Source organism: Thunnus maccoyii, chromosome 5 (assembly GCF_910596095.1).
Source record: "Thunnus maccoyii chromosome 5, fThuMac1.1, whole genome shotgun sequence".
In the NCBI taxonomy this organism is placed as follows: domain Eukaryota; kingdom Metazoa; phylum Chordata; class Actinopteri; order Scombriformes; family Scombridae; genus Thunnus; species Thunnus maccoyii.
The window spans coordinates 16,086,071-16,106,602 of NC_056537.1; the positions used below are offsets into that span (position 1 = coordinate 16,086,071).

The 20,532-nt window shown below is 38.6% G+C and overlaps 3 protein-coding genes across 5 annotated transcripts; 2 read left to right on the plus strand and 1 right to left on the minus strand.

Annotated features, from left to right (window-relative positions):
• Window positions 1-138: 138 nt before the first annotated feature.
• On the plus strand, window positions 139-6,460 carry ints14 (integrator complex subunit 14). 2 transcript variants are annotated; one of them, XM_042412946.1, is made up of 12 exons: window positions 139-218; window positions 1,110-1,398; window positions 1,943-2,050; window positions 2,211-2,366; window positions 3,206-3,324; window positions 3,430-3,572; window positions 3,654-3,746; window positions 3,948-4,092; window positions 4,224-4,357; window positions 4,732-4,850; window positions 5,548-5,613; window positions 5,702-6,460. In XM_042412946.1, exons 2-12 carry the CDS (start codon window positions 1,177-1,179, stop codon window positions 5,933-5,935), a joined length of 1,539 nt encoding a protein of 512 aa, XP_042268880.1. In that variant the 5' UTR covers window positions 139-218; window positions 1,110-1,176; the 3' UTR covers window positions 5,936-6,460. The 2 variants fall into 2 exon arrangements, with proteins under 2 accessions (XP_042268880.1, XP_042268881.1); XM_042412947.1 differs by lacking the exon at window positions 1,110-1,398 and having other exon boundaries at window positions 157-218.
• hacd3 (3-hydroxyacyl-CoA dehydratase 3) lies at window positions 6,300-10,959 on the minus strand. The gene is made up of 11 exons (XM_042412948.1): window positions 10,774-10,959; window positions 9,428-9,470; window positions 9,254-9,327; window positions 8,996-9,160; window positions 8,771-8,816; window positions 8,432-8,542; window positions 8,187-8,314; window positions 7,931-8,043; window positions 7,323-7,429; window positions 7,109-7,240; window positions 6,300-6,998 (listed from the first exon to the last, which is right to left on the minus strand). Exons 1-11 carry the CDS (start codon window positions 10,849-10,851, stop codon window positions 6,922-6,924), a joined length of 1,074 nt encoding a protein of 357 aa, XP_042268882.1. The 5' UTR covers window positions 10,852-10,959; the 3' UTR covers window positions 6,300-6,921.
• On the plus strand, window positions 10,588-16,600 carry ppcdc (phosphopantothenoylcysteine decarboxylase). Of its 2 annotated transcripts, none has more exons than XM_042412949.1 (5): window positions 10,588-10,800; window positions 12,795-12,890; window positions 13,338-13,466; window positions 13,585-13,753; window positions 16,466-16,600. In XM_042412949.1, the coding sequence occupies exons 1-5, from the start codon at window positions 10,639-10,641 to the stop codon at window positions 16,552-16,554; spliced, it is 645 nt and encodes a 214-aa protein (XP_042268883.1). In that variant the 5' UTR covers window positions 10,588-10,638; the 3' UTR covers window positions 16,555-16,600. The 2 variants fall into 2 exon arrangements, with proteins under 2 accessions (XP_042268883.1, XP_042268884.1); XM_042412950.1 differs by lacking the exon at window positions 10,588-10,800 and adding an exon at window positions 11,059-11,291.
• The last annotated feature ends 3,932 nt before the right edge of the window (window positions 16,601-20,532 follow it).

Sequence of the window (20,532 nt, forward strand, 5' to 3'; positions counted from 1 at the left end):
GGGCTCTGATCAGAGCAATAGATGCTGATGGCTAAAACGAAATTACTGTTTTCCCCTGCTCACCTTTGTCCAGATTTTTTCATTACAGATTTATGAAATCCTCGCCAGGATCACATCGGAACTATTTATTCTTAGTTGCGCTCATCGCTTTCGACCCGGACAGAAGTAGTGGTGCACATGACAGTAGAACCACCGGATGGCAAGATAAACATTGAATGGCACGTATATACATCTGTTTTTGTAATATAAAATATTCACTGAATAGTTCAACTTCTGGATAGTTGTTGTCTGACATTTGTTAAATAGTAACAAAAACATTTCTTCGACGAGTCTTGACGTTACGTTGCAGAATATTAGCGTTAGCCACCATTAGCTGAAGGATGTTCTTCCCTCTTTTAGCTTGTAACATCGTTAATGGTCGTTGTTTTGTGTCAACTAACCCCAATGTTACCCTGATACACTCAGAGGTAGTGGCGCTGACATTAACACAACCACTGTAGCATAACCTAATGATAAGTAACGTTACTGATGCAACTAACTATTGCTATTGCAACTAATTATTTTCATCATCGATTAGTCTGCCGATTATTTCTCGATTAATCGATTGTTTTGTCTATAATATGTAAGAAAATGGTGAAAAATGTCTATCAGTGTTTTTAAAGACCAAGGTTACGTCCTCTAATGTCTTCCTTTGTCCTGACCAGTAGTCCACAAACCAAAGATACTCAGTAGCCAATATTATCATAGAAGACTAAAGAAACCAGAAAATATTCATGTTTGAGAAGCTGGAATCACAGAATTTGTGATTATAGAAATTTTAAATCTCTTATAAAATGACCCAAAAAGATTAGAAAAGCAGCAAATCCTCTCATTTGAAAAGCTGACACCAAAGAATGTATAGTGAAACAATTAATCGATTATCAAAATAGTTGACAATTAATTTTCTGCCAGTTGAATAATCAACCAATCGTTGCAGCTCTAATAATAAGCTAAATAACTGATGAATGATCCTATTCTTCCATGGTCAGGAGAAGCTATTTAACGCGTTAGCAAACTGAAATTTTGCGCTGTTCTCACTTAAATACTCTGTTTTTGTTCTTTTCCTTCAGTGAGAGTTCGTTGGAGAGCCCTTTATTTCTTTCATCTTGAAATAAATCCACATTATATCAGTGAGTCATGCCTACAGTGGTGTTGATGGACGTGTCTCTGTCCATGACACGGCCAGTGTCACAGGATGGCACCGAGGAGTTTCAGAGGAAGAACCTGGCTGTCCACGGACTCAATATGTTGTTTGAACACATGGCCTCAAACTACCGCTTGGAGTTCACAGCACTTATGGCTTTCTCCTCCCTCTGGGAGCTCTTGGTACCTTTTACCAGAGATTATAATGCATTACAGGTAAAGTGTGCCTCATGCGAGAATCTGAAAAGTAAAAGCATGTTTTTTTCCTCTTCTGAGACATTTCCTGAGGTTGACCTCAGAGAAGAAGAGTCTGACTTTAGAAGAGTGTGGACAACACTGAAGTTAGCTTCCAATTCGGGGTTAAGATAAAAGTTAAGGGGAACATAAATTATGACATTTAGCAGCTGATTCTCCGGTTTTTCACCATTTACGCTTATTTAAGAGTGTTAGACATTGTAGCAAAAGTCTTAACGCTGTTTAAACCCACTTTCAGATTTGTGAAACCTTTATTTTGCTTATGAAAACTGATAAAAGGGTGATTTCACCAATATTTCTCCATCCAGACCACATCAGACCAGATCTAGATCAAAAACCACTATACTAAGACTTGTGAAATGTTAATACAAATAATCTAGTTCAGATTTGACAGGTATAAGTATAGTGGTTTTTGATCTGGATCTGATCTAAGCTGCGAATCAGAAGCTAACTTCAGCGTCATGAAGAGTCAGGGCTTATCTAATTAATACATTTTTCTGTGCAGGAGGCTCTGAGTAACCTAGAAGACTATGACAAGACCTGCGTTGAATCAGCTCTTAATGGAGTTAGTAACGTGGTACAGCAGGAGTGGGGCAGTGCCTGTCCCTGTCAGGTATTTGGTCCTTTATACAACATTATAACAACTCTACATTAACGATTTATTTAATAAAGCTGGTGTGCAGTCAAATGATTTTTCCATAGTGATTTTCAGCTGTCTGTGCACATTTGTTACACATGATTCTGTTTATGTACCTCCCTCTTATGTCCTACAGGTGGTGCTGATTACTGACGGGTCTCTTGGTATTGGAAAAGGTTCACTGCGTCATTCTCTCCAAACACTAAAGCAACGTGGAGATGATAAGAAGTTCCCTCTGCCTTTCCCTTTCCCGACCAAAATGTTCATCATGTGTGTAGCCAATGCAGAGGAGGTACTAAATCACACTCTTTTTTTTCTAGATGTTCAGCAGTTAATTTCTATTGAATGCGAACACAATCAGTGTAAAACCATGGTAGGAGGTAGCTGATCATAAACAGGTTTTTAGGTGATGGCCTCTACTGGGCCTTTATATCTAAAATATTATCAAAGAAATTTTAGGATGAGAGAGTAGTATTGTTGTTTCTATCGGCAAATTTGAGCCAAGAGACTCAGAATTTAGAGATTAATAGTGATGAACATTCATGGTTGTGGTAATTTAATGTCTATGACTGGGATTTCACAGTGAGTCCTAAAACTATAGTAATTATGGACTAGACTCTTTTAAAAAAGGCCTAAAAAACTTTCTTTTCAGGAAGGCTTTCTTTATGTTGTGTGTTGTATGTTTTTAATGCTGTAGCACTTTGAGATTCACTACGAATGAAAAGTACAGTACAAATAAAATGTATTATTATTGATATTATTATTATTATTAATATTATTATTATATACTGTATAGCACATCCTGCTGCAGTTCATTGAAAAAGTTACTGTGTTGATTGTAAATAAGAATATGTGTCCACATGTTTTTTTCATGGTGAAGTACTTAAGGTGTCTAAATTGTTGAAATAATAATTTTTCTTCTGTTACATTCGCAACCACACTTAAAAAAAAAGAAAAAAGAATGTATGAATCATGCACATGAATCCTCAAAGGAGCTCAAGTGCAGTGTTTTTTGTGTCGAGTGTCTTCAGAAGTTTCTCTTGCATCCATGTGAAATTGCATCCTTTTGCAGTTTTGCACTTGCACTAGACTCTCCAGCTGTAACCTGTGCAATAACCTGTGTAATTGCAGTTACAGATGACTGGCACCATGGACAACTTGGAGGAGTTACTTCGACTCAGTGGAGGGGACGGACAAATCTTCACCATGGAGGGACCACTTTGCATGCAGAGTGTACAGGCCATGTTTGGGTATGACTGTTACTGGAGAAATAATCCAGGCAAAACTGGAAATATTCCTGCTTTATGTGTTTGTCAAGGCACCTTTGGCCATTGTGCATCTTTGTATCTCTCCAGGAAGCTGATCGACCGGGCGTACTCTCCCTTTCATGCTGTCCTACACTGTGGGAACTTGTCCTCAGACGTTCAGGTGTTCCCTCGACCCGAGCCTGTCGTGGTGGATGAGGAGGTGGAGCCCATGCCTCTAACAGTCAACACAGGTACTTAGCTGGTTTCAAATTTCATTATTGAGTTTAGACTTTTTTTTCAAACAAATATTCATTCTGTCATTGATGTTTCAGATTTGGAAATTGTGGGCTTCATTGAAATTGCTGATATCTCCAGTCCTCCTGTTATATCCAGACACTTGGTACTACCTATCGCTGTAAACAAAGGTTTGTGTTAAATATTTTTATTGTATTTTTAAAAAATAAATACTAAACATGCATAAACAAATCAGCTGCACAGCATCCAGGGATCATTGCTTTTGGTTGAACTGATATTCACTGAAACATATCCAGATTTCAGATCGGTATTGATCAAAGTTATTCAGATATATAGTATTATCAATGTATTTTATTTGTACTTGATTTCAGAGGTGGATGAAGTTGGCACAGGAGCCACAGATGAGCTTGAGGAGGAAGCTTCTGCCAGTCAAATGGCAGGGAAAAGTCCAAATTTCTGTGTACTTCTACATGGCAGTCTGAAAGTTGAGGGCATGGTGGCACTGGTCCAGCTAGGGTGAGATGCAACACAGCTGTTTATATTTAACATATTTGAATTCAGTGCGTATAATTGTTTAAACACCTGCAGAGCAAATAGTTGGTGTATGTCATGAACAAATGCCGTTAACCTAGTTTGCATTTTCCCAGGCCAGAGTGGTACGGCATGCTGTACTCCCAAGCAGACAGCAAGAAGAAATCAAATCTGATGATGTCTCTGTTTGAGCCTGGTCCGGACCCTCTGCCTTGGCTGGGCAAGATCTCACATTTGGGACCAATCTCAGGTAACCCCTCATCCGTCCACTGTGTCAGTGTTTTCTGCAGATGAATGTCAAACAAGCAAATATCAAGTTTTCTAAATATTCAGCAACCTTCTACACGGTCTGTATAAACTCTCTCTGCCTTATTCCTGAAGGCATGATTCAAAAATTTTCTGACATATTGTGAAACTACACATTTTAATGTCACTTATGACACACTAACCCATGTACAAGTAAATGACTGTTTATTCCTAGAGAGCAAAGGCCTTTCGGCATGTGTACATAATCAAGCGGTTAATCATTTACACAGTTTTATTACATAGTGAGACAGCTTTGATCATGATACTGTAGATTAACTGGATTCACTCAAATGTTTTATGACTTTTCTTGTATTTCAGAGGCTGCTGAAAATCCCTATGGAGAGGATGACAGTAAAAGTCCTTTCCCCTTGCAGCCCCAGGTCAAACGAAGCTATGCCCAGAATGTCACTGTGTGGATTAAGGCCAGTGGACTACAGGTACAGTCCTGGTGGTTGTTATAAGATCACTGTATATGTAAAAGCAGTCTCAAGAGTGAAAATAATGAGTTTTAAGTGGATACCAGTTTAATAGCTTTTAATCCCGCACTAAGAACCTACCAAACTATCTTATTAGGGAATTAAAATGTTGCTGCAGTATGCAGGGTGGTTTCAGTTGGCAGGGGTCACTTTGACAAGGTGACTTTAAACTTTGTGTTCCCAAAGTTCACATGCAATGATACTGCACAGAAGCAAGTCTAGAAATGGGGGAGGGAGATATACTGTGTGCAGTGTTTACTGAAGCTATCTTTAAAATAAACTTGTGACTAATTGCTACTAAAGGTCTCTAGGGTGGAGTAAAAACCAAAGCAGCTTCTTGAATAAACCTTAAATTTCCCATGTGAAAGACAGTTTAATTTGCAGGAATTTGTCAAATTGCACCACAGTGCTCTGTAGTCTCTCCAGGGGTTAAATACACTAATAAGCATGACTTCTTTACAGAGGAGCTTGGTTAATGCTTACTGAGACTGTGCGGGTAGTGAGATATTTACAACCTTAACCATACGTTTAGTTTAAAGTAAATCTTGATGGAGTGATAATGATCTGTTAAAGAAGGACAACCTTGTGTAAAAATATTTTTATGGTTATGGTTGTCATTTACTCAGTAACTTAAGTCATTTGTGCTGTCATTTTACAGACTGATGTGCAGAAGATCCTGAGGAATGCAAGGAAATTGCCCGATAAGACTCAAACCTTCTATAAGGTAAATTTATCTGAAAACAACTCAAGCTTGAAAATGCTGTTTAACCATGTGTCATAATTTGAATAACTAATGAATTTGAATCTGTCAGGAGCTGAACCGTCTTCGGAAGGCTGCCTTGGCTTTTGGTTTTTGGGAGCTCCTGAAAGGAGTGGCCGACCTGCTGGAGAGAGAGTGCACGCTTCTGCCAGACTCGGCTCATCCTGATGCTGCTTTCCAGCTCTCCCATGCTGCACAGCAGCTCAAACTGGCTAGCACCGGAGACTCCCAGTACGCCGCTTTTGATCACAACATCGTTCCCATGCACACTGACTTCTCAAGCTGAGCCGCATCTGAGTTTGTCAAAACGGACTGTGTGGACCAATGGGGGACAGCACCTGGTGTATGCTGTTTAAACAACTCATCAAGGGGGCAGCTTCAAAAACCGACATGTGGAGTCAGACTGATAATTTACACTCCTCTTGTGACACTGCCTGAACATGGCAAAACGTACATAGTGAGGTGTATGGAAGACGTTGGCATGTACATATTTTTTTACATGTTTCTTTATAGAATCTTTTTCATAAATTGACCAGGTTTAGAGTTTGTTTTTATTCAGTATCAAATAACTGCCACGTGTACAGCAAACATGGGATATGACTGTTAAAGTTGGCATTTCAGGTACCTGTCAAAAATATAGAAAACCAGAGTGAGGAAGGGACACAAATGAATTTATTCATAGCAGGTTATCACTGAGCATAAGGGACAAAAATGCTCTTTGTGTTTCAGCAGTCATCAGTATAATTTTCCCTGAGGTCTGTGGGACAGTTAAGAAATCTGGAATGATAACAAATACAGTATTTCTTCAGAATATTGTCTCTTTTTTCATTCACACAATTGCAAATGATACCAGCAGGGTTTTCTTAACAGTACTTGTTGCAATCCATTCAATAGAAAATATCAGTTATGTTACTGTAGCTTAAAAAAAACTCAATCAAGATTGAAAAGGACAAAGAAAAACAGTATTCTATGGCTTAATACAACTCATTACTAATCAACAAAATACAGGATGACATGAAAGAGGGATTGGATCACCATTAAGTTGGACCATCAATGCAGTGATGAAATCTTGCATCATCTATGAGATGTTCTTGTTAACCATAAAGGAAATTATTTTATTGAGAGCAAATAGGCAGTGGAAAAGAAAATAATTTCTTAAAAGTAAGAACTGTTTGAGTGGAGCATGGTTGATGAGGACCATTTCAAAAATGTTTCTCCAGAAATAGGCAGGCAGCAGAGGTGTTTGAGGAGTGCTGTTGTTGGTGCTGAATCTCAATTTGCTTTCCTCTTCTTGGTACGGAAACGCCTCTTCCTTTGCTTGTACAGATGACGAAAGTTGATAAAAAGGCCTGAAGAGGGTCAGAAAACCCCCAAAATTAAATGACATAAAACATAAAAATTAAGACGTTAAGTTCTCAGAGATTTATATGATAAATAAACGTTTTATCAGGAGACTTACCCAGAAACATGAGAACAAGATACATGCACAGGACGTAAGAGAAGCTGATAGAGGTGCCGATGGCTTTCGGCAGAGGAATGCTGAAGGTTTTGGTCTCTTCAAAGATGGGAATGGATTGTATCACAGCAACAGCTACATGGGGTTGGGAAATGAGATGATCTTTAGTACTTGTATGTCAAATATTAGAATTTCAGAGAAGTAAACACAAGCTCACCTTCTGCTAAAACACCTAACGGGTACAGTGGTATCCAGATTGTGTATCGCAGCCACGTCAGGGTTTTCCACTCTGTATTGAAACAGCCCAGCATGTAAAATGGATACCTGAAATTGGAGCATCATGTTATGAAACACACACAGACAAATAACAATGTAGCCTTAATGACCTGCGGTGAGGACGACTCTTATAAAAAAAAAAAAAAGTGCTGCACAAATCAGCTGCTTATCCTCGAACTTTCCTCTATTAGGAAGAGTCTTTTAGGTTGAGTGTGCCCTCTGAGCGTCAGTGTACTACTGGATCTGCATCTTCTTCAGCACTGCTGAACATACTGTAACTGTTCTACCATTTGTTGCTAAAATGATTTTAAGACTTCAGAGATTCAGAGTGAGCCAAATCAAACTAAACATGCAATAATGTCATATATATTTACAATACTGTTTAAACTTCTAAACCTTAGTGACAACAACATTGAGTAAAAAAACTCCACAATGCAGAAGAAGTTTGTTCATTTAGAAAACTGGTGTGAGTTAAAGAACATTCCCATGTGTCTTTACATTCACCATGACTCTTGACTGTGAGCAATGGCACACCAGTGACATGCCTACCTAAAGATCTCGATGGTGCTCCATAGATAGAAGACGAAGAACACAACAGGCCTGTTATGCATTTCCTCCAAGCTACCGAAAATGATGAAGAGGATAAAATTCCTTCCAACCACCTGGTCAAAGAACAAACAGAGGCTCTTAGTAATAAGTTGGGACCTACACTTAAAATGTATCATTACTGCATCTGTGACATTTTTAACTATGCAATTAAGTCGTCACTGCACATCATTCAGACTGACAAATGAGCATCTCGTACCTGTATAAGAGTTGGAACAACACCTGTTCTGACTACACCAAAAGCAGCATTGAGGACCTCTACTGCTGCCAGGATCTGGCAGAAGAACATCACATCCGATATGGTGTGAAATGTGTCGTACATGGAATCTGAAATTAGAGTTTTTAAGTGTTTTACATTATAGATCTTATTAGATTTTTGTGAAGTGATTCATCAAGGAAGGAAAAACAAAGAGAAACTTAAAGCAGTATTACACAAATCCTCACCTTGGCCAAAGATAAAGAGCCGTACAGTCATGTTGACAAAGATCCACGAAAAGCCAAGGAACTGTACCAGGTTATATATGAATAAACATCCTGTTTTCAGGCTGACAAACTCTGAAGCAAAAAAAAGAAAGAAACATTAAGGAAGCTGATGCACATAACTTCCTAGAACAAAGATATGACAAATCTACTTGTAGCAGAAGACTTTTAGACTGTAGTGAAGCAGCTATGAGCCAATAAAGTCATGAGTTTCAATTTGTAGATTACAAATATTTGGATTTGCAATCCACAATGAAACCACTTGCTGAAAGATGTTTTCATTTTGTCTATATTTATACTCACGATCCTCCTCATGCCTTGAAGCCTTCAGTCTGTTCCTTTTCTCCTCCTTTTCAAAGTTAAAAAAGAAGAAAATATATGTACAAGTGTTCTGCTCCTTTGGTATCAATGTAACAGTTTTAATTCTAATATTTGGGTGAGTGTGGAGTTGATATTTTACATTCTTTTTTCTATGAGTAAGTAATATAACACAGAGGGTGCACTGTCCTACAGTAGCTTTAATCTCACCTTTTCCCGGATCTCCATCTCAGCGTCTGACTCGTCCAGCCAGCGGTCAAAGTCGGGTGAGAGGAAGACTGGTTTGCGCTCCTGTTTGGTCAGTCTTTCCCACCAGCCACGCTGTTCTTTCCGCACTGTAATATTAACCTGTCGTTGTGTGGACTTGTGGCTCACCTGGGCACATAGATTCATCAGCATAATCAGTTGAAGTAAAAGGCATAAATAAGAAAGAAACAGTAGATGTCAAAAATCTGAATGGATTCATACCTCTGGCTTTACTGGTAAGACAAACTCCAGGCTGAACTCATATTCATTTTGTCCTTTTGCGCCATGGCCCTGGGCTGCACACAAAATACAGTATAAAATGTGACTAAGTTATTAAAAATATTGGTTTGATAGCTGAATAAGCATCAGCACATGTACCACAGAAATGTATATCACCTCTAAACTGAAGGACGTTTTCATGTACACGGACATCGATGTTCTGCAAAGAGAAACAGAGAAGTAGATGACGATCTCATTTCCTCCTTGACACTGTCAATTCAAGCATCATGTTACATCCTGTACTGTTGAGCAGAGACAATAATTCAAAGTTTGAAAAAAAACAACACCACCCTGATATATGTGACTTGCACAGCAATTAACTTCAGGTACAATCCAACAACAACAGTGCAATTTCATTACCAACCAGAGTAATCTTCTCACGGAAAAGAGCCGTTTCACACATTCTCCACACTGAGTAAGCTCTTTTTCGTGTAACTGTATAGCCTACTATGTAATAAACTGTGTACACAGTACAATAAAACCACACTACATGACTGTAATGCCTAAATTTGGACAGGACAAGAGTAAACCAAAGTGTGATGATCCTCCCTCCAGGTTGGAGTTTGGGGCAAAGTGACATCTTTGGATGAAGAAATAACTGTCTCCCACCTGTACGAACCTCACATGTGGGTGAGATAATCACCTTCCACTCCGCCCCTGCACCAAGTACCACCAAGGGGTATTTTTAGGGATTAATAACTCGTGTGACCGGCTGTACACACATTTACTTACAACTACGATACTCCTCATTAATTCAGTGGATATCTGAGCAGGTTTTGTGGGTTCGAAGTAGGGCTGAGCAATATGGACAAAATCAAATATCACAATATTTTTGACCAAGTACCTCAATATCGATATTGTGACAATATTGTAGGGATGACTACTGGTGCTTTCACAAAATATTTACACAAAGAGATTTTTGATAAATAATCATCAGTAATGTGGATATAATGACTAAGTGGGTAAAGGCAAATAAAAGAACAGCTCTAACAGTCTGCTAAGTACAGAAAATTACATCAGTTTACTGTAATGGAGCCTTTAAAACAAGGAAAGGACAACACTTATACCATATCATGATTTCCAAAATCTAAGACGATATCTAGTCTCATATCAAGATATCGATATAATATCTTGCCCAGCCCTAGTTCAAACCACACACTGTATATGTATTCCTTTATATACAGTCTATGACTCAAACCTGATGGATAATGGCAAGCCTTAGCAGAGGGCTTTGTAAAGATCAACTATCACCTCAAATGATCTCTTCATTTTGCATCCAACATGCAAACAGTGCCACTAACCAACAAAAACATTTTGCCTTCATTTGCATGATTCAATATGCAGCCTTAGAGGCATCAAATGCTAAAGCCGGTCAGAAAGTGCTTTCCTGCAGCTATTTCCTGATGCAAAGTGAGTGGGGGCAGTCTGTGTTTCTACCAGAGGATCCTGTCCCGCTAGCTCACCTGAGCGTCTGTCAGCTCCACTCGCAGGTAAATATCCTCATGGCGTTGAGCCCAGTAAACGAGCGGTGTCAGTGTCATTGTTGCGTTTTTATAGAGCTTTGTTTTAACCAAATATCGTGCTGAACGGACAATGACTAAAGCCTCCGTGTTGCATGCTAGCTGACCTGGAAAGCTTCTGCAAATAGCCAGAATATTCTGCGAACGTGCGCGCTCTACATCTGTCAGCGTGGTCGGCTTGACAACGTGCGCGTGCAGGAGACACAGTCCTCTCTCCTTCTGATTGGCTGTTGGGGACTATTGACGGAAGTAGAAGCAGTTGGGTCAACAGGAGCGTAGCAGCCAGTTCGTCGGCGTCTTTTTGGCGATAAGCTGCTATGCAGACAGACGAGCTTGTTTCTTGTGTGAAAAGTGATTTGTTGAGATCTTGCGACACTTTTCGCGTTCTTGTTGGCGTCACGGGAAGTGTGGCAGCCTTGAAACTGCCTCTTTTGGTCACCCAGCTTCTTCAGCTCCCTGGGGTGAGCTGCTTTCTTCTGTTTATTTTTCTATTCAGAGTGTTCACTCTACTAAAGTTTATTTTGTCTCTCTCTCTGTAACCTATAGTTCAAGTATATTCCCATGCAGCTTAGTCACGTCATTATTACCGCACAACACCCGTGAGAGCGCGCATGAGCTCACGTTTACCGCAAGATGGAGATGTTGCAGCTGTTAGGCAGCAGTAGGCTATAAAAAACCACAGCAGCAACTACACAGAAGTAAAATCTTATTACTGTCCCTTTATTAACACCACTACTGCTACTACTACAACTTATAGTAATGTTATCTTGCTTTCAAATATAGTCGTTTTATTTGGAGTTGAAGTACAGTCTCTGTATACAGTCTATTAAACTGGCAGTGGCTCCATTAGGGTCTCTAGAGCAGACCACAATGTATAAAAACTACATATAAGTGGAAACTCTTTAGTAGGGTGTTAGTTGTAAACTAAAGGGAAGTGAAATTGTAAGTGAAAATAGAGACCCAGTATTACTCAAAAGTGTCTGGATTATTGATTAAATGTTTTCAGACACATAAAATAAAGACAGCATATGGACTATTATTGTACTAAACAGGAAGAAACAGCTGTGTTTCATTTGCATAGTGATGCAAATACATTCTTTTATACAAATAAATGCTGGATTGTGTTTTTAATGGTTAACAACTTACCCTGTATACAGAAATATTTGTTCTTACTGACATGTCAGGCTAAAAATATATGTTCCATCTGAGGTAACATTATGCATGAACATCAAAACTGGATTTATAATGAAGTCCCAGAGTACTCTGCAGCTACATGTAGATTAAGACAGTGCTCCAAGGAGCAGGGGAATATAATGTCATTATGTCAACAAAATGGCTGTTGTCATGTTGTAATCAGTAATGGCAGGGGTGGTGATAATGTCAGATAGACCATTTACCATTTTGAGACCATTGGTAGGAACTGTTCACATTTAAATTGATGAAATGAAAAGTTGGATACAGCAAACATCATTCACGGCTCTAACCAGTTTGTTGGCTTAACTATGTTCTATGTTCTGTGTAACTATGCTTCATATTTACAACGATAACTCAGGCTGAGAGAGAGTGGCAGTTTTTCTAACTGCAGTTTTGGAGTTAAGAAACTCTGGTAATTAGTTACTGTAAAGTAATGATATATATACAGTATATGTATAATGATGTTAATATATCCAAGTGGTCATGGATTTGGTGATAAAGATGTTTCTAGAAAAAAATACTATTGGATACAGGCCACATTGTGCCAAACCAATGAGAACTGTGTTACAGAGAGTAACAAAAAAACAAAAAATATTTTTTTGAGAGTTGCTAAAATTTACTCAAGAGTAAAACATAAAATGAACTCAAAGATCAAAAGGGTCAAACCAATACGAGCATGAGAAAGTTAAGACTCTTGTGACAAGTCGCTTTGCATTTCTAGGTGTCTCTTCTTAGTTTTTAGTTTTTCTAAATTTTATTTTATACTTTAGGTGGATGTAAGAGTGGTTACAACGGAGCATGCCAAGCACTTCTATGATCCTGCAGAAGTTTCAGTAAAAATCTACAGTGACAAGGATGAATGGGAGGTAACAATGAGCTTGTCAAATGTCCTTGTAAGCTGTTATTAATTGTCTGTTTAAAGTAGAGTTTCTCAAACTTGGGGCCACTGATATGCTAGTGTGGGATGTTTCTACAAATTATATTTTAGTGTTTTGTATACTTTAATAAATAATTAAATGAAGTATATCATCATTTTTATACAACCCATTTGAATCTCCCTTCATGCTCTTGAAAAAAGAATACAAAAGAATCCTGTACTTAAAATCATATTGAGTGAATTTAAGTATGGCATGTGTTGTCAAGTGTTGTCATTACACAGCTTTCCAATTACTGAGGTCATGAGGATTTTAAGACCCAAAAACATGGTCAAGGGCCAGAAAAGATTGAGAAACCCTGGTCTAAAGTATCATGCATTCCAGGAAGGAACTGAGTGTCTCATCGGTTGGATGCCTAATGGTGTGTTTCTGTTCTAGATGTGGACTCAGAGATCTGATCCTGTGCTCCACATTGACCTCAGGCGCTGGGCAGACCTACTTGTCATTGCCCCCTTAGATGCCAACACGCTTGGAAAGATTGCTAACGGCCTTTGTGACAATCTGCTGGTGAGAACAAAAGTGTATTAACTGATTACCTGCAAAATGTTACAGCACACACATTAATGATTTCTTACATTAATTCTGTGAGATTAATTCCAAGTTAATTAGTGTTTGTCATTGACAGACATGTGTGGTAAGAGCCTGGGATATGAGTCGCCCTCTCCTCTTCTGTCCTGCAATGAATACAGCTATGTGGCAGCATCCCATTACAGCCCAGCAGGTGTCCAAACTGAAAGAGTTTGGATATGTGGAAATCCCCTGCATCGCTAAGAAGCTAGTGTGTGGAGATGAAGGTGTGTATGATTATCAGAAAAACTAAAAATTCACTGATACCTGTAAACTGCCACTAAATCAGCTTTATTGCTGTTTCCTCATCTTTTATCATTTTGATTTCACACAGAAAGTCCAATTAATTTTGCATTTATTTCATGTGAACATATTAAAATGAATCTTCACAGTGCAACAAAGGGTGTAATCAACTTGTGTAGCATTTCAATAAAAACAGAATTATGCAGGGTGGGATATTGTAAGTGGAGGATACAATTGACCCTTATGTTGGAATGCTAATAAATATCTACGAGCATCAACGTTCACCTTTTGAAATCTAAGAATGCAGGGCTCTGTTGGTTTGACCATAACAAAGTAGAAAACATTTGAAAATATTAAAAGTAAAAGATGCCTGTTGGAAGTTTCGGCAGTAAATTATTCCATTACATAACTTCTAGCAGTGATATAAACTTTTAAATTTATGTTTTACCGCACCTTTAACATTATTGAATGCTTAAACATGCAGGTCAATTAAAAGCACTCTTACCTGAATTGAAACAGAAGTCGTTGGATGAACTAAATACAATGACATAAGACAAAGCAGAACGCAGAAAACCATTGGTTATGAAGTTGAAGGCCCTAAAGACCAATGCAGCCTCAGAGTGAATAAGAGGAACATAGCAAAGAGGAACCACAAAGTGTTCCAATAAAGACATGAACTCCTTAACCACAGAGATTGGTGAAACAAAACAGCAAATTCAAGCTTTACTCTCCTGTAATAACAAAGAGCACTTCCTGAGCAGATGGCACAAGCTTCAGAACGAACTTCACCGTTGTGCAGGAGAATGCATGAACCTAAGGAAAGAGCAACAGCCAGCAGTGTTGGAGGTCATATCGACCTGATCAGTACACTCTGAAAAAGTCTTGTAAAACATAACAAGGTTTTTATCTTCAAATAATATTTGACATAGTAGGCCACTTACCATAGGCACACGTCTTGTCAGCTCCTTTCCTAGGACCCTATACTTTGACAGACCAGAAGAGGGGCAAGGTCTTGATGAAAGGGGTATAAGTCTCCCAGCACCATGGACACCAGACAGTAGATATTGTACTTAACATTGTGGGCCCCACAGACAGTGGTGGCCTTAAGGTTAGAGAAGCGGGCTTATGACTGGAAGTTTGTGAGCAGAATAAATCTGGGTGGGGAAAGTGCCTGTTCCTCATTACCACCACTGATGTGCCCTTAACCCCAACTTCTCCAATGCAGCTGCACTGTGGCCAGTAGCTCAGACTGTGATTGTACCAGGCAGCTCCCACATGTGAATGTGTGTAACTGTGCACCGTGTCAGGGCGTTCCTAAAAACTGGCTCTCAGTGAATCTTCCCTGAATAAATGAAAGTTAAGAAAAAGATGATGGATCTGAACAAACCATCCTCCTGTCAAATTAGAATGACAGTGGACATTAGAAAACCTGCTACTGAGAACTATTAGACAAGATATTCTGTGACTGTGTGAAAGGAAGGATTTGTGATGATGTATCGTTCAAAGGAAGAGCTGGCGAAATTCTTATTTTGAAGACGTTTATTAGACGATGGCCATCGGGTCCATTCCATGTACAAAGATGGTCTGGGCACTGTACCACTGTCGATGCATAACTTATATAGGGTTACACATCTGTATCTTATCACATGAATAACATAGGTTCTCCATGGGCATTAATTCAATTAGGAGCCATCCATCAAGTGATTGACAGCTACCTCACAACATATTATGTATCATAACATACCACATCTGGAACAGCTCCAATCTTGACCATAGACCCATTGTTTGTATCTAAAAGCCCCCCCAGAAGGGCTATATCATATTACATAAGGTGACATGCAGACTATGAAATATTTCTGTCACATGCCTAGTATGTAAAAATCATACTAACACTGTGCGTGCAGCCACTGTATCATTTCATATTTCATCTGCAGTATGGTCCAGTGTATTTCTGATCATCGATGCATTCACATCAAGACATTTGTATGCTGTGGCCTCCTTGTGTCCTTTACTTACTTCTGTTCTCAACAAATTCAAAGGAGGTTGGCCCAAGGGCAGGTTGGGAAACATTTTTTTTCTGATGAAATCCATTACTAGGATAGGATTGTGTCATTGAGCACTCAGAGTACTAACAGGGTTTAAACAACTCAGTCAAGTAATAAACAGTATGCAAAAACTTACAGCAGGAGACAAATTGCTGTCAAGACTATTGCTTTGGGGAGAATGTTTCTGTGCAAGTGGTTCTTCAAAGATATCAACAAGTTCAGTAAAATGGTAAAATGCACTCTGCATGCCAATGATTCAGACTTTCATTGAATCGGTTGTATTTTCTAGGGACCTTTGTGCATTAAGCTGGAGCCTTTATTATACAAATTATTGTAAATGTGGAAAGTGCTGAGGAAGAAATGCATTCTTATGAAGAAAATCATACAGAAAGGCACATAACGATTTAACAATACTCCACCAACAAAAGTGTTAAAAGCTTTACAAATTAATAGAGCTGTGTCCCCCAGATGTACTGGTGAGCATCTAAAAAAAACAGTTTGTGTGTATAGAGAATGTGCACAATGGGTCTCATGAGAAGTGTGTATGAGTTTTCTTAGTGTCATTAATGCAAAGCCACTGACTGATAATTTATTACTCCCTTCAGAAGGTGTGAGTTTGTGTAACCAGTAATTGTTTACTCTTGTTTGCAGGTAAAGGAGCCATGGCAGAGGTATCAACTATCGTCAGTGTTGTCCAACTGTACCTTAAGAAACCGGATGAGTCATCTGAGAAAACATGAACGCTGCATCAACTGGCGCCGTAGATCAATAAAAAAATAAAAAATATGACGACTGTGTATGCCTTGCCTTAAAACACCCATGGTAAATTGACGTGGGCACTTCCACTCTACCTGATTGGACCTCTTCTTGGGATTGCATAGGCATTTATAGACTATCGAATGACATCCCCCTCACTCTCCTGTTAGTTTTGTTGCAGTTGTTAGGGCAGGACAACACACACCTATACACCCTTTTTATTATTAGCACATGGACTTTAGTGACGTCATGTAATTCCTGGCATAGCTTGACCGGACTGCAACCTCTGCAGCCAAAATAACTAAAAACACCTGTGTGGGGGTGCGAGACCTTAATTTTCAGCTGTTACCAGCAGCTATTAGAGATAAAAATTGAAACAGTCTGGTGCTGGTTTTTATATTTGCCAGATATTCATCATAATGGCATGATTGATGGCTTGTTGGAGAGAGCATGCCAATCAGCTGATGTTGTTTAAGTCCCTCCCCTTTTATACAATGACAGTATTGCTCCCGAAATAACGCTGACATGTGTGATAGAATATTTCTGTTGTATACAAAGCAGCATTCCATTAGGGACATGTCATCGCGCTAAAGCGGATAAGCCGAAGTTGACAGTTTTCTGCCTCTACTTAGCGTTTTCAAATTGTTCTCTAAACGTCTGTCATCCACGTTGAAATGCATGTGTGTAATAGTCTGTCATCCCACATCGGAAATGCTTACTGAACATATCTTCCTCCTCTTTTGCTTTAAAGGTGTTTGGCAGAGAAACGGTGTATTGCTGCCAACATCTTGGAGAGATTGAGGTTTAATGGATGGACAGTGTGACAAACCATGATGTGCTCAACTTGGCTTTCTATGGGAAGCCTGGTTCCTCTGAATTCCTCAGTGATAGTTTATTTTGTGTTTAATATAGCTGTACAAACAATAAGGTTGTGGTCATATGAATAACAATATGTCATGTATTATGTAGCTTCTTTTGTCAAATTACTGCACAAGTATAAAAGAGTAACTTGATTGAGGGTCAAATATTCTACCCAGAATTGGGTACACTGCTTTCAGCCATCTTTGTGAATGGTTAATTTTTCCTGATTTTGTTTCTCAGTAGTAAAATGGCTCATTATATAAAGAGTGCTGTTTTGTTTGTTATTAACAGATATTGTTTCATCAGCAAGAACTAACTCAATTTGGGGAACTTCACACATTCTGTAATTGTAAAAGCTAAGAAAAAACAAGTGCTTATAGTGCTTAAAACTCAAACAGAGTGCTTATGCAGTAAAAAGACATTGAATGCATGTGCTTATAAAGTCACCTATTTTAGTGTGAACAACAATCTTCTTATTTGAGTCCGTAGAAGCTGTCAGGGTGCCTGTGGGGTTAATTATGTGAGACAAAGCAGCGGAAACTCTTTTCCCACAAGGCACTTTGACAGACCGGCTTTACTGCAGAGACACATAACATAAAACTGTCAGCTGAGGTATGGATGTCTCAGATTCAGTGACCATTAGGTGTCTTATTTCAGTAAACACATTCTTATTTTGTTTGTGCATTCAAAATCATGCTTTTTTTTTTTGAAAAACATTTTAAATGTGTAAAAATGGCTGAGATGTTTTTAAAAAGGTTCTACAGAGAGTTAAATGTATTTCACCAAGTGCTTTTTACTGTGACTCTAAGTACCAAAGGTCAAAAGAGATGAAATCCATGGTTCACATTAGTGTTAGACATGTTTATCTTTGTGAAAACCCTCCATCTCCTAACAAAGCGAAAGGTACTAGTCTGGATTGTGTCTTTTACGCCGTCAAGAGAAGACAAACGAGAGAATGTCAAACCAAACCAGACACACATTTGTTTATGTTAGTGAGGAGGAGCAGACAGTAAAACTGTCATACTTGTAATAAACTGAAAGGAACTGAACCTTGTAGGTGGCAGTGTTGGTGGCATGTCTCCTCTGCAGTGTTATTACTGTATGTCAGACAAGTAGTAATCCACAAAAAACCACAGCACTTTAGGCTATGTGCCTCATTAAAGGTTAAGATACTAAAATATTGTCATTTTGAGACAAGTTGACAATAATATAATAAGTTTGTAATATACTTACAAACTTAATTTTAAAAATAAATCTTTCAAGACTTGCAGATACATCTAAGCCAGTACTGTTGGTATAAAGTTTTGAATTTAAATTCTTTCATACAGTTATAAAGTTTTATTGTTTTACAGTGCTCATGTAAATTTGTCTTCCTGATCACATGTATCATTAGTGAATGATTCATTTTATTTCCTTGTCATCAAACTGTAAACATGTTCTCAATTTCAAAACATTCATTTTTCTCTTCCTTGTATTTCATCAAAAACTACAGAGGAAGATCGCAGTTTTTATCATCAACATGTAGACACGTGTTGCTTATTTTTTTCTCTCTATTCAGTCCAAGTAGTCATATTTTATCTTTGCTTATCTTACTCCCACCATATAAAATAATGAGGGCGGGGGGGAAATTTGGTTTGCAAATAGCCGGAGGCATTGTTACTGTTGAGCTGTCGAGGTTGCAGCACATGGAGCCGTGTGAGTGGCTCTCCAAACCAAAAGCATCCTTCCCCGAGCCATAACTTGTCCTGCTGCTATTGGCTGCTGTGTGGTTCTGTTAATGAGGCCAGGGGAACATTACATCAGCCTAACCGACAAGCGGGGTGTAATCGTGGCCTTGACAGCGCTGTGGAGGAGTGTGCAACCTGCAGGTGTGCCTAATGGGAATAAGCACCATGTTCTCACAGTTACTGTCAAATCATCAAAACTTCAGATAAGCTCTATTCAGAGGCAATGTGAAATAATCAGATGTGCACTTTTCAAGACAAAACACTACTCTGCCACTTCAATACATGTTTATGAAAAGATGTTTATTTCCAGAACTTACTGAGCAGTCTCTCAAATAATATTATCACACTCTCAGCTGTATCAAACCTCTTTGTTATGTGATGTGCTAAAACATGCAGGAAAAACCCTGAATCCCACAATATCTTATATAAACACTGTCATAAATAAAGGCTGAACAAAAACACTAAGCCTGCAGGGAACTAATCCTGCAGCATAGCAGCTCACTGCATAACGATGTCAGCGCTGTCACCTGTGATTAATAACTAATCACCAGTTTATCTGTCACTCAATTAAATAAAATGATTAGCTCAATTACTTGTGGCTGATTAACTATTCCATTAAAAAAGGGAGCGTTTGAGATAATTCCATTTAAAATGTGTAGTGGAGTACATATGGGATATCTAAGGTTGGATAATGTGCTGTAGTTACAAAATTTAAATGAGAGGAGTGATGTGAGGTCATTTTAACAGTAGTCAGTTGTCTTTCATACTGAACATGCAGCTCCAGCGTTCCATCAAGACTTCAATTAAATTAAACAATCCTGATTTAAAAGCCAAGCCCAACATGATATTACAGCTGTCAATTATAGTGAATTTTAGAAGTTGTGAAAAAGAACTCAATGGTTTATTTGCAATGATGAACCAGAATATACATAGAAACTGAATATTTAGCAAAAAAAATAAAGAGAGAGAATGAGATTTTTGGAGTAACCACTTGAATGTGCTATGAAAGACTGTTGTAGGTTAACTTGCTGTAGGTTAAGTTTAATATTGAACCATGCAGTGTAGTATTAATTGCATTGTACTCTAGATGGAAAGCTGTAGTGGAGTGACAGTGCACTACCTGAGCGGTAAGTGATAAAAATGGAGAAAGACCAGATTGTCAGCCATCCAACATTGCACAATTCATACTTCACACAGTGTTTTAGTCCATACTGTGTAAACATGGAACGACAAATATGCATCACAGCCATATGATATCTTGTGTCTGTGTCAATATGTGTATGCGATCAGGTGTGTGTGTGTCTGATGCAACTCTAGCAGTCTCCAGGCTCAATATGTAGTTTCTGGCCTCAGGGAATGTTCAACAGTGTTTCA

Bases quoted from the DNA above. Each gene is read 5' to 3' on its own strand.
- ints14 (XM_042412946.1), top strand. From the start codon at position 1,177: ATGCCTACAGTGGTGTTGATGGACGTGTCTCTGTCCATGACACGGCCA. The intron at 2,367-3,205 runs GTACTAAATCAC...GTGTAATTGCAG, and splicing joins GTGTAGCCAATGCAGAGGAG to TTACAGATGACTGGCACCAT. The intron at 4,851-5,547 runs GTACAGTCCTGG...GTCATTTTACAG, and splicing joins TTAAGGCCAGTGGACTACAG to ACTGATGTGCAGAAGATCCT.
- ppcdc (XM_042412949.1), top strand. From the start codon at position 10,639: ATGATTCAATATGCAGCCTTAGAGGCATCAAATGCTAAAGCCGGTCAG. The intron at 12,891-13,337 runs GTAACAATGAGC...TTTCTGTTCTAG, and splicing joins GTGACAAGGATGAATGGGAG to ATGTGGACTCAGAGATCTGA. The intron at 13,754-16,465 runs GTGTGTATGATT...TCTTGTTTGCAG, and splicing joins GCTAGTGTGTGGAGATGAAG to GTAAAGGAGCCATGGCAGAG.
- hacd3 (XM_042412948.1), bottom strand. From the start codon at position 10,851: ATGACACTGACACCGCTCGTTTACTGGGCTCAACGCCATGAGGATATT. The intron at 9,471-10,773 runs GTGAGCTAGCGG...TTCTCTTTGCAG, and splicing joins TGGAGCTGACAGACGCTCAG to AACATCGATGTCCGTGTACA. The intron at 8,315-8,431 runs GTGAGGATTTGT...CTCTAATTTCAG, and splicing joins GCTCTTTATCTTTGGCCAAG to ATTCCATGTACGACACATTT.